Source organism: Callithrix jacchus, chromosome 12 (genome assembly GCF_049354715.1).
Source record: "Callithrix jacchus isolate 240 chromosome 12, calJac240_pri, whole genome shotgun sequence".
Classification (NCBI taxonomy): Eukaryota; Metazoa; Chordata; class Mammalia; order Primates; family Cebidae; genus Callithrix; species Callithrix jacchus.
Genome location: NC_133513.1, coordinates 114,291,313 through 114,305,437, shown reverse-complemented (window position 1 = coordinate 114,305,437; position 14,125 = coordinate 114,291,313). Strand labels below are relative to the sequence as shown.

At 34.7% G+C, this 14,125-nt stretch overlaps 1 protein-coding gene across 4 annotated transcripts in view; it reads right to left on the bottom strand.

Annotated features, from left to right (window-relative positions):
- WDR11 (WD repeat domain 11) overlaps window positions 1-14,125 on the bottom strand; it is a 59,864-nt gene that overhangs the window by 24,665 nt on the left and 21,074 nt on the right. For all 4 annotated transcript variants that reach the window (XM_035269279.3, XM_078344083.1, XM_002756667.7 and 1 more), the window contains 3 exons: window positions 12,429-12,513; window positions 4,975-5,081; window positions 2,561-2,636 (listed from right to left, as the gene is read on the bottom strand). In XM_035269279.3, the coding sequence (XP_035125170.1) occupies window positions 2,561-2,636; window positions 4,975-5,081; window positions 12,429-12,513 (268 nt within the window). The remainder of the gene's footprint in view (window positions 1-2,560; window positions 2,637-4,974; window positions 5,082-12,428; window positions 12,514-14,125) is intronic.

The window sequence follows — 14,125 nt, the reverse complement described above, 5'->3', positions numbered from 1 at the left end:
TGAGGCTCAATGTCTCACACATGACATGAAAATCCCATCATGTACCTCAATTAATTGATATACAGATTATGGTAAACATTCAATGAAAAAGTATGTAAAGTTTCTATCATCCTACTATAGTTGGTATTCAACAAATGCCACTTATTCACTCTCTCTTAAGCCTGGAAGAAGTACTGAATGATGTCAAAGAGTGTGATTCAACAAACATAACTTGAGCACTGATTACTCAATAAGCACTATGAGGAACTAAAATATTATCAGCAAATGATGGCTGAATAGAGGAAATGTGACAGAGTAGGAAGATCCCTGTATTCCCTGTATCAAAGGACCGAGATTCTTCCACTCTAGACCATGTGTGACCCCAACGGAAAATAGAAATTTATAGAAAGATACCTGGCAAAACATCCAAATAGTCTGAAGAAATATACCTCTGAATAACACCCCGTGGTAATTTTAAAAGATGATAAAGTGACTTAAAATGAAAGCCTATTAACATATCAAAAATTGTAGAATACAGGAAAAGTAGTGCTTGTATAGCATTAAATGTTTACATTACATTTTAGAGAATCATCTTAATTCAATTATTTAAGTTTCTATTTTAGAAAACTATGTTAAAAAAGAAGAGCATATTTAAAAAGTAAGAAGAACAAAAGACAAGCATGACAGTCAATGAAATCGAAAACAGAAAAATCATAGAGAATAATCAAATGAACCAAAAGTAGTTTCTTGGAAAAACTCAATAAATAAAATTGGTTGATAAAATTTACTGATATTAGGATTGGGAGAGAGAATCACTGACATGATGAACAAGCTTATTTCAATAAATTAATAAACTCAGCAACTTCAACAAAATGGACAGGTTACTTGAAAGATACCAATTACCAAAGCTCAAAAGAGGATAATCTAAATAGTCCTTTATTTATGAAAAAAAAAAAATCGAATTTGTATTTAAAAACTTTTCCACAAAGAAAATTTTAGGTTCAGATGGATTTCCTAATGAATTGTTACTACTCAGTAAAAAATAATAACAATTCTACAAACTCATTCAAAAAAAAAGGAGAGCGAATACTTTCCAACACATTCTGCAAAGTCAGTATCACCCTAATACCAAAATGAAGGATATTACATAGAAACAAGACCAATATCCTTCATGAACATAGAAGCAAAAACTCTTAATATCAGTAAATTGATCCAGCAATAGGTCAAAATAGTAATACATCATGACCAACTAGAGTTTATGCCAGGAATGTCATGTTGGTTTAACATCTGAAAATCAATCGATGTAATTCACCATATTAGTGGATTTCAAAACAAAAACAAAATAACACACACATCCCATATGATGATGTCAATATATGCAGAAAAAGCATTTGACAAATTCAACACCTACTCATGATACAAAGGCTCAGCAAACTAGAAATCAAACTTTTTCAACTTGATAAAGGTAATATACAAAAAATCTACAGCTAATTATCAAACTTAATGTTGAAAGACTGAAAGCTTTCTTCATAAGATCCAGGATCAGAGCAAAGACATCAGCTCTTAGCTGAGACCCAAGTTCTAATCAACACTGTACAGGAGATCCTAATCCGTGCAGCAAAGCAAAATATAAAAGGCCTATAGATCAAAAAGATAAGATGTAAAGGTGTTTTTACTGGCAAAAGAGACTGTCTCTATAGACAATCCTAAAGAATCAAAAAAAGTACCTATACTAGATGTAGTAACTAAGCTTAGCATGTCTCAAAGCACAAGGTCAATATCGAAAAAATTAACTGTATTTTAGTATACAAATAATAAATAATTGAAACTTGAAATTTAAAAATGTCATTTATAAAAGCATCAAACAAAACACACAAAAAAATTAACAAATAATATGTAAGACTTATACTCTGAAAACTATAAAATATTGCTGAGAGAAATTTTAAAAGCCCTAAATAAGTTAAGAGATATACCACGTTCATGAATTACAAAACTTTTTAAGATACCAATTCTTCCCCACATTGATTATGGGTTCAATGCAAACCCAATCAAAATCTCAGGGAATATTTTTTGGTAAAACTGATAGGCTGATTCTAAACTTTATGTGGACATGCAAAGAACTTAGAAGAGCCAAAACAATTTTGAAAACTATTTTAGAAAGCTTACTCTTTCTTTGTAATTTTGATTGATTTTCATTCAGTTTCTATTTTTAATAATCCTGCGTAACATGCTATTTTCCCCTGAAAAAAAAATTTCTGGAAGCAAAATGGGTTTAAATTATACATAAAGAAAATGTGTTCTTTCACTCAATGACTTGATGGGTAGATGGGAAGTACAAAAGAACTTCATCTGAAAGTAAATAATGATTCATGAAAAAGTTATCTTTTAGAGGTGGAGAATGAAAAGTGATAGCAACTTAATTTTGTAATAAAAATATGTTCTTTGGGTTGCATACCACCATTTGCTACCACTAAAACGATGCTATATGCATTCCAGCACCTTCCCATTTTCTTAAAGCTTAAAGAAATCCATGAGATTTCATTGTGATAACACCAGATTTTTCTTTTAGGTTGACACTTACTTCAAATGAGATACTTTAATCATTTCGATGGGAGATTCATCATTGCCTCTTTCACCACGAAAAGCAATGCTTCTACCTTTAATTGCAAATATTTAAAAAAGTGAGAATAGTGCATAAAACATGTATGAAACAAGAAGCCACCCCAATGTATTTGATCAGTCCTACCCACTTTCCTACTATTCATTCTTCCATTTGCTTCTAAGCTGTTTCTGTTTTTTCTTTTTCTTTTTTTGAGATCGAGTCTCACTTTCTCACCCAGGCTGGAGTGTGGTAGCACGATCTTGGCTCACTGCAATCTCCACCTCCCAGGTTCAAGTGATTCTCATGCCTTAGCCTCCCGAGTAGCTGGGCTTCCAGGAGCTTGCCTCCACACTGGCTAATTTTTGCATTTTTGGTAGAGATGTGGTTTCACTACGTTGGCCAGGCTGGTCTCGGTCTCCTAACCTCCAGTGATCCACCTGCCTCAGCCTCCCAAAGTGCTGGGATGACAGGCATGTACTACCTCACCCAGTTACTTCTAAGCTGTTTTTAATAAACTAAATTCAAAAAAATTCTCAAAAGTGTTAGAAATTAATGATCAATAACATATCACACATTCAGACATTTTGTAAAAAGGCATTTTCATTTGTTACACAGTTTTTGAATTCTGTAATTCAATTTTAGAAATTAAAAAAAATGTTGTTTTAAGAATCTATTTTGCAGCAATTGGCTGTTGTGAAAACTACTTATTTACAGTAATATATTTAATATAAACATTCCCATATTTCCAAATACTAACTAGTGGTGGTGGGGGGGAACTCTTGAAACATGTATTTAAGATTTTCTTGTTCCAGGTGCAAAATACTAGTTAAATATTTTGAACTTTCAAAACATCTTTATAAACTGGAAATTAGGGAATAACTACAGTTTTCATATATGCTATAAAAGAATGAGTTACTCAAAGGAAGCTACCTGATTTTCTGTGAATAAAAAAAGTATAAATTCTACCTTGTATATTTTGGTATCTTGTGTTAGATTTTTATCTATATTAAACAAAAGAGAAAACATAATCAATTCAAGACCAACTGAAGGCCTAGTTGCCTTCCTGCTCTTCAATAAGATTCTGTGAATCTTATTGGAATCTCACTATGCTCACTATTATTATACCCCAAACAGCTCATGTCCTTTCCTGACTGCACTGGTCTCCTGCCCTCCTTAGAAAACCAGGCTATAAAAGTCTACAATCTATGAATTCAAATATCCCATTTAAGAAAATCAGTAACTGTGACTGTAGATGTTTGTTCCTTTAAAATACATCTGTGACAAGCAGATTTTAAGTTATCTAACAGTACTGAACTTGAGCTGACCAAAATGAATGAATAGGGATTTTTTCTTTCTTTTAGTCAATGATACTAGACAACAACATTTTATCTCTGGGATTAGAAGAGAGAGAGCCAGTACCACTTTGTTGGCAAATTAGAAATTTGGGGATGAGAGTCAATGGGCAGGTCACTTCCAATGAGACTAGAGCAACACTGGACTAAGATGGGGATCATTCTTTGAAGTTCAGTAACATACCCTGAGAGGTAAGAACGACTGTATTTTTGAGAGCTTGAAAATAATTATGGAGAATATAAAAAAGCAACCATGTACTTCATTTGTTTACAACTTACTTGATTTACAACCATTTATTTGATTTATTCATTTTACACATGCATACACATGCTCTCATTGGTTACAACCATCTACATATGATTCATGTTGCTATACCATTTTAAAGAAACTCATCACAATTTTGTTTAAAAAATCCTCTTTGAAACTACTGCATGCACTAGAAAATAATTTAAAACTCCTTCCTTATTATATCTTCAAATTCTTGATTTTGAAATTCACTGACTTTAGGCTTTTAACAATTCTGAACAAGTTACCTCATTGGGATGTTTCCGACTGTAGAACTTTAAACTCCAAATTAAGTTTCTCTGTTCATTCAGCCAGAGACTATCTATCACAAGGTTTAAATGTGAGCATTTAAAAACAACCCTTAACCTATAAATTTTCTAAGTGCTTCCTATAAAGGCCAAAATTTTAGGCAGACTCTAATAAAGTCCATTGACAGAGTTATTTTTAAATTGGGCTTTTAAAGTTGGTTATATATAACAATGCACTTAAAAGTAGAACTGGTATCCTATTTTTTAATGAATCTGCCTGTTCAGGCTAATGGTCCTCCATATTACCACGTATTTGTGTTAAGGAAATTTCCATGCAAACAATGATAAGACCTTTCTAGGGCAATTATTAGAGAATAGAAGAATAAATATAAAAACATGAAATATAAGAAAACATTCCAAGGTGAAAAAAGTACTTCCAAACATGTTCTATACATAGCAGCATCTTTGTTCAATATGACAAACTACTTTGAATCTTTAAAAACAAACCTGTTGGAAGATCAACCAGTTGAAGTTCATTTCTCACTAATCCCATATTGTTTGGTGTTGAGGTAGCAAAAGAAAGAAAACTAGTCAAACTTGTCCATTCAATACCCCTATAATAAGAAATGAAATAAAGGTTAAATACTTTTTTATTTGAAAGGTTCATTTATTTGAAAAATAAGTTTTCCAAAGACCTAAATTTTATTACACAAGTTAATTAAAAAGTAAGCATGATCTTTTATCTTAACATGACGTTTTGGGACTATATTACCATACCTAGCACATACAAAATTATTTCTAACTAAAACTTTATCTACAAATGTAATGACAAGATAGTTTAGTTATCAGGAGTCATATCAGTATTAATATGACTATTAAAATCTGGCTAGGGAGAGAGTCATATTACAGTAGTTTCCAAGAATTCCAACTGTTTAAAAAGAAGTGGTATAGAGACATTCTCAGCAGAATGCTTAAAGTCAGTACGCTTAAATTTCCTTTATTAAAACTTTATCAAAATTTCCACATGGTTACAAAGCAGAAATTCCTGAAATGAAGAACAGATTTGGAAGTGGTTGAAAGTTCCAAACGATATATCAGAGAAAATCAGAAAAGAAAAATCTAAAAAAAAAAAAACAACAACAAAACAAACCATGTGTGACAAGCAACCTATAACCCTAATGCCTTGAGAGTCTTGTTTATATGGCTGCCCAGGAGGTGATTACATGTTTTTCCTACTAACATAACTGGACAGTGTGCACCATCATGATATGCAGAGAATGGGGGAGAGAAGGGGTCACTGGAACAAGCCAATTTATCAGTCATGAGAAAGATGTGCATTGATCACAAGGTGATGGAGGACGGATGGGAGGGAAGTCTAAACCTGTTCTATGTGCAGTTGCTCATCACATTTATGGGACAGCCATTTTTAAAAACAATATATGATCTATGGCAGCTCTCACAATACAATAGCAGAGTTGAGTAGTTGTGAAAGAGGTTTTATGGGTTAAAATAATCCTAAACCTAATCTGGTCCTTTACAGAAAATGTTTACCAATCCCTGATCTAGTTTATCAATTTCTATATCAACTTGAATGCTATTGCTAGGTTTACATGAAACTCTGCTTTTAACATGTTTCTTATTTGCCCAAGAAGGTACAATGGCTTCTTGCATCGTATCCAAACTCCTCTATATGGCTTTCAAGGTCATTTAGCCATTTCTCTCATCCTGTCTAACCAAGTTTACCTCTCAATCATCTGAACCTTATCTGTTATTTTAACTAGAGTAAAATAACCCCATTGATGTTGGTGTACCTTCCTACTTGTACTTTCTCCGAGGGGCAAGCACAGTTCAAAGAGAACTAAAAATAATTTGCAATAGCAGGGAATTACTATTGTTATCGAGGATTATAACTCTTTAAGCATAAAGTTGCATTGAAACACTGAGATAAGCCTTCTTAAAACTGGGTACCTTTAGGAATTTCCATGCCTGGAATGACCTCTCTCCTTTCCTCTTCAAATACTACTGCTATTCAAGTCCTGGCTCCAGCTCTTAATAGCTCAGTGTACCTCAGTTTCCTCATTTGTGATGCAGGATTAATAATACTGAGTGCATGAAGAAGGCCTGGCACATAATAAGCACCATAGGTATTGGCGATTATCGTCATCACTATTACTCTCATTTCAAGATTTAATTCTTGAAATGAGCTCTATTTTCTTCATGAGGCCTTAATTTGGCTAGTCATGGGAAAAGCCCGTCTTTATTTCTCCTTTCTTTTGCCTAATAGTGACAGTATTCATCAATTTTTCTACTTAAAGCGAATCAAAGAACAAAAGAAGAGAGGAATCATTTCGGATATATTTTGTTCTCTAAGTCTGGTAGCTTGAATCAGACCTCTTTCTCCACAGGAACCCTAAGACTCACCTTCCAAGTTTTGCTGCTAGCAATCTGAACTATTTATACACTGGTATAGTGATGCCATTATCTCTGAACTGTAGGAATTCCAGTCCTCCCACTTCTTATTCATTTTTAAAAATAAATTTGTTAAGTACTCAGTATATGCTAGTAGTGGCTATGCCAGGCACTAAGAATGCAGACGTGAATGAGGCAGATACAACTGCTGTCCTGCTGGAGCTTACAATCTAGCAGAAAATAAGTGCATTCTGTATTACCTATGATTAAATTAAGTGGCGCAGGGTTCAGCATGACCGGGTAACGTCAAATGTAATCTGGTCTCAGGAGCCAGGCAGGGCTTCCTGTCGGACTATTAAAGCTCAGACCCAGAGAGCAAATAGGGCTTTATCTAAGCCTGAATAACTGAGAAATACGTGACTGGCTGAAAAACACTGCTAGACTATACTCTTTTTGAAGGGAGGTACCATGTCATGTCTCTCCAGGCACAGGATAGGTGCTCAGAAAATTTCGTTAGATTAAATGAATGATGTCCAAGAGAAGCCTAGCATTCCTTATGTTTATCAGTGTCACGCATATTCAGACGGTGTTTTTCCCTGGTTTACAAGATGTCCCAGTGTATAGGGTAGTTCAGAACATGGGGGAGCAGCTTATTTGTAATCCAATAGTGTGAGCATGTTGTACATCCAATTACAGCAGCAACTTGTATATTCAATTCCTACTGAAGAAAATAAAAATCAAGTTTAATTTCAAAATGGATTATATAAGGAGGGGATTATGTCTCAGAAGAAAAGAATGAAACTCTTATCAAACACAGCTGAGTGCCACACTGCCCTCAGGATTAGAATACTGTCAATTAGGTTTAACTACATACTGAGGTCTAAAAAAAAAAGAAACTAAAAAGCATAGCAGCCCGTTTTCTGACTCAAATCTAACTTTTTTTGTATGTAAGATTTGTAACTACTTAACAATTGTAACCTTAGAATCTAGTAGCAATTTGGGGTTCTGACTCCTACAGGTCCTCATCTACTAGGGGTACTACAAAGGCTACTTCTCAACACTGGGTGGCTAGGGGAGCAAACACTTTCAGAGAGAACTTGACATTCCAAGATTTTTTTGTAAATTTACAGACAGACAAAATAGAGATCAGGCCCAGCTTGGTGGCTCACACCTGTAATCCCAGCACTTTGGGAGGGCAAGGCGGGTGGATCACCTGAGATCAGGAGTTCAAGACCAGCCTGGCCAACATGGTGAAACCCTAGCTCTACTAAAAAATATGAAAATTAGCTGGGTGTGGTGGTGGGCACCTGTAATCCCAGCTACTTGGGAGGCTGGGGCAGAAGAATCACTTGAAACCGGGAGGTGGAGGTTGCAGTGAGCAAAGATGGTGCCATTGCACTCCAACCTGGGCAACAAGAGCAAAACTCCACGTCAAAAATAAAAAAACAAAGAAACAAAACGAGATCATTTTACTTTCCACAAATCACTCAATTTACTCAAAGCAATATTGATTCAATCAATGTTCTAATATACATATATGCTGTTGTAATTATTTTTGGCATTCAAAACAGTACCAGGGCATGTTAAAAATTGAGCAGCCCTAATCCCAAAATCCAAAATCCAATTTTCGAGTGTCAACATGACATCTTTGCTTTCTGATGGTTCAATGTAAACAGTTTTATGCATAAAACTATCTTTGAAACATTGTATAAAATTATCTTCAGGCTACATGTATAATGTTTACTTAAACATAAATGATCTTTGTGTTTAGACTCAGGTCCTATCTCTAAGATATCTCATTATATATATGCAAATATTCCAAAACCCCCCAAAAATTTGAGTCAGAAACACTTCTGGTCCTAAGCATTTCAGATAAGGGATATTCAACCAGTATCATAAACTCAGCCTACCAGACAAAGACACAAACTAATCATGTAAGAAAATCTATATGTACCTTTCTATTTTGTTTTTCTAAGTATCTTCCACTAAACTACAAGATTCAAAGGCTTTGTCTATTTACAAGCAAATAGAAGATACTCAACAGGTATTTGTAAGGCATCACTAGTTAAAACACGGTTTTAAAAACACACACACAGGCAACTATCTGCTGTCATGTAGTCCCTGGCACAGTATACACAACCTTCAAGTGCTTAAGATTATGATTTTTAAAAAGGTAGAAAAACAAACGTTCTAAAAGCCTTAATTGCACATGAAAATTGAAAATGTTTTTAATTTACTGCTAATAAGTTCCGACATTTTTATAATACATACGTGAAGTTTTGTTTTGTGACAGGGTCTCACTCTGTCACCCAAGCTGGAGTTCAGTGGCATGATCTCAACTCACTGCAACCTCTGCCTCCCAGGCTCAGGAGATCTTCCCACCTCAGGCTCCCAAATAGCTGAGCCTACAGGTGTGTGCCACCACACTCAACTAATTTTTTATTTCTGTGAAATTTTCTTAATGGCTTTTAATTATAATACTAAAATTGCATTAATTGCAATTTTACAAAAACAGCAGGATTTTAGCATCCTCTTGGGCATTATCTTTGAATATAAAATACAAATTATCTTCAAAATGGCAATGAAGAAGAAAAATTCATGTAAAAATGGAATATCTTTGTATGATCATTCATAACATTTACCTGAGTAGGATATCCCTCAGAGTTACTCCACATCCCAAGTAACACCTATAATCAATTTCAATGTTACTCAACTGTAAATATTATCTTAGCCGGTATAAGTCAAGTATTTAGTGACATCTATAACCTGACTAATCCAGGATAATAAAACCTTACTTAAAATTAATACCTCTCTGATTAATTAGCTATTAAAACTTTCTGTGTTTGAAAAAGAATTACAACATATTTCATCTTTCAGAAGCATGTGTGAAATTCTTAGCACAAATCTTGGTTCACCCAGTATTTTAGTTTTACTGCCAACATGATTCCTACTAATCTATGTGCATATTTCAGCAGGAGATGTAGCATATGTACTGTAAGTGTAAGTGAGAAGCTCAGGCTCTGAGGCTCGAAAGGCCTGGAGTGAATTCCATCTAGCTGCTTCACAGATTACTCTAATTTTCAATTTCTTTCTCTGTAGATTGGAAATGCAATACCTGCCCCATAAGACTGTAGTAGGAATTCAATGAAATGATGCACACAAAGTATTAACACTTAACATAATCCTTAGAATAAATGCTGATTAAATGGAGAGTTTTGACTGGTTAGTGTTGACCATAAAAGGAAACACCAGACACAAAAGGGAAGGGTGAAAGGAAATGACAAGAGAAGTGTAGATGGGAAAGAAACAGAGAGAAGATAGCAGCAGTGTAAGCAGAGACTACTAGAAGAAGTGCCAGAAAGGCAAGCTACAAACACTGCAACAGAAAAGAACAGATGAATAACAGACTGAAAGAGGCCAAACAGGCACCTGTGTCACTGCAGCTCAAAAGCCCAAAGCTTTTGAAAACATTATTATTCCACATAAATGTATTTGGGGAGTGCTGTACAGGAACAATGTAAGATGGCAATAGACAGTCAGCTGGGCTGTACCACACAACAATGCACTTGAAACAATAAGACAATACAAATTTTCAGAGATTTCCATCACCATCAGAAGCTGTGACATTTAAAAGGTTAATCTGACTGGGTGTAGTGGCTTATGCCTGTAATCCCAGCACTTTGTGAGGCCAAGGCGGGTAGATCACTTGAGGTCAGGAGTTTGAGACCGGCCTGACCAACATGGTGAAATCCCATCTCTACTAAAAAATACAAAAATTAGCTGGGCGTGGTAGCATACACCTGTAATCTCAGCTACTCGGGAGGGAGAGGTTGCAGTGAGCCAAGATTGTACCATTGCACTCTAACCTGGGCAATAGGAGAGAAACTCCATCTCAAAATAAAATTTAAAAAAAAAAGGTTAACTTTACTCCATTAAGAAAATGCATTTACTCAGGATAATGTGTTCACTAAGGGTTCACTGAGAATTTTTATACATAAGACCTACAATTATTTAATGTACAGAAAATGACCTTTCTTATGCTTTCACTGAAAGATCATCAAAAAATACTGGAAACTGGCCGGGCTCAAGCCTATAATCCCAGCACTTTGGGAGGCTGAGGTAGGTGGATCACTTGAGGTCAGGAGTTCAAGACCAGCCTGGCCAACATGGTAAAATCCTATTTCTACTAAAAATACAAAAATTAGCTGGGCATGGTGGCACGTGCCTGTAGTCCCAGGTACTCAAGAGGCTGAGGCATGAGAATCACTGGAACCTGGGAGGCAGAGGTTATAGTGAGCTGAGATTATGCCCCTGCACTCCAGCCTGGGTGACAGAGCAAGACTCTGTCTCAAAAAAAAACCAAAAAACAAAAAACTCCAAAACAGGAAATTCATATTTTATATGTGAAAATCTACAATCTATCATTGGTAGGACATGAAAGGAAAACAGCCTTGCATTCAGCAAAATAGCAAAATAATGCTATGGACAGTGTAGTTATGCATTTTGGGACAGAAAGCAAGGAGCACTCTTCTGTCAATTTACCCTTCCCTCAGACATCTCTGCATACACAGAACTCATAAGCAGATCATGTCTTAAAATCAACAAATAAATGCTATGCAGCGTTTTGATAGTAAACAAAGAATAAATAAAACTAATTAACAAATTAAAATGACTTTATTTGAATTTGTCATGAGCAGTCCTACTGACAGATCATATAGAAATGAAAAATAGGCAGCTATTTTTCACATAGAAATGAAAAATATGAAAAAGAATGAGTTCACGTCCTTTGCAGGGACATGGATGAAACTGGAAGACATCACTCTCAGCAAACTAACACAGGAACATAAAACCAAACACCAAATGTTCTCCGTCATAAGTGGGAGTTGAACAATGAGAACACAAAGACACAAAGAGAGGAACATGACACACCAGGGACTGTTGAGAAGGGGACAAGGGGAGGGAGAGCATTAGGACAAATAGCTAATGCATGTGGGGCTTAAAACCTAAGTGATAGGTTGACAGGTGCAGCAAACTACCATGGCACACATATACCTATGTAACAAATCTGTACCTTCTGCACATGTATCCCAGAACTTAAAGTAAAAAAAATTAAAAAATAATAAAAAATAATAATTTTGAGCAAAAAAAAAAAAGAAAAAGAAGTGAAAAATAAAATAAACCTGAATAAGGCAACATAGGAACATTCAGTGAGAAAACAGCATGGACCTTAGGTGAAATAAATGAGATGCAACAATACTAGTTGGCACACAAATAATTATGGTTTTTGCCATTAAAATTGCAAAAAACCACAATTACTTTTGCACCAACCCAATAAAAGAGAAAACATTCTCTACTGCTTATGTTCTTTAGATAGCAAACCATTAGTAATCATCCTTGATTCACATAGCCCTTAGTTGGATGTGAATATTATTCAAACTTTTCAAAATATCACCACTGCAGATATCATTATAGAGTACTCAATGTAGAAAAGTCTAGGAGAGTTTTTTCCTGATACTATGGCGGTGATGTCACCACCACCATGACATACTTACTTGACTTCACATGAGTGGATGCTTAACTCCTTGTGTAGCAGACCACTGGTGAGATGGTACACCAGGACAGAACCGTTACTTGTACCTTTCAAAATGACATAACAGAAGAGCATTAATTCAGTGGGAGTTCCAGCACTTGGCAGGAAAAGTCTTTTCTCAAGACTTTACTCATTTAACAACATTTATCTTTTATAAAACAGACCCAAGCTATGTGCTTTAAAAAAAAAAAAAAAGAATGATTTCTCTGGTCCACTTCCCTGTAAAAAATGGGCCTAACCTCATATGCTCAAAAACTTCACCTAATTCCAGGGATAGATTTTTCACAGAAAGACTTTAAAACCTAAATTAATACATATACAATTTGAAGAAACACTTTCCTAAGCTTTTGTATACATGGGAATTTATGCTTTTTGAGATTCAGAAGATTTATTATGGCTGGTCCTCAAATAAGCAATCTGGCAGAGCTCATTAACCAGGGTTATCCATTTTTCTTTACAAAGTTTTGTTTTCGTTTTTTCTCTTATATTAAATAAATCCTGACAAGAGAGTAAAGTATGATGGTTAACTGGTTTCTGCAATTAAAGAAACCTGGGCTCAAGCCCTGCCTCTTCTTATACTCTTGGATGACTTACTTGCCCACACTAAATCTGTGTTTTCATCTCTTTAAAATGGGAAGAGCAGAAAATCTATTTGTTGCAGATTAAATAAAGTAAGCACCTGGTTAACTATTAGTATCCTGTCATCAATATAATTAATAGTTTACAGTTATCATTCCTAAAGTTTTTCATGGTGCCAGGTCGTATGTCTAAAGTTTAAATGGAAGGGACATGGACACACATGAGAAAGTAAAGCTTCAGTCTCTATACTGTTTTAATAAGTTAAACAAGAAAAGTGAACAGTCTATATGGACAATCACCTTTGCACTGCACATGATTTAAAGATTAATTCATACAAAGCAACAGAGTGGAAGTAAAAATCCTGGGCAAATTCCAATATTATCTTATTTGCTGAATAAAACTCCAGAAATCTTTGCAAAACTATTCTAGTAAAACACATTGTACAACTGTTTACGTTTATCGTCTATTTCATAAGACCTTCTGGCACCGAAAAAGTAACTAAATCACTAAAATTTTTCAATTAACAGAACTTCATAATAATCAAATGATTTCTACAATCTTAAAGTTTTAACGATGCTGAACCTATGAGCTAATGCACTATGGGCACCATAAGGATAATTCATTCCATAGTTGAACTCTGTTTATATTTCTTAGTGACACCTCTAGACAAACCTTTAGGCGCTTATTTTATATTTTTACTTTGTTATAATAAACTCAGTAAATGATAACACTCACTACATACCTATATAGCTTATTCTACAATGGAAATCTCAGACCCTGCCACAGCTCTTATTATACAGTTAGCCCAAGAAGTGATTTTCCCCAAGAAATTGACAAAATCCTAATTGACAAATCAGGAACACTGACATAATACATACGTAAGAAGCACACCGATGAATCCTAATTAAATCTATTCAAGTTGAAATATTAATCAAGTTTCTAAAACAAAAATTAAACATTTATCTGTATCATATAACTATATAAATCTGGACACATATATAGACAATTGAATCATAAAAATTAAATCATTTTCAAAAGATAGGCACAGAAAAAAACAGGAGAGGAGTACTACCAAACAGT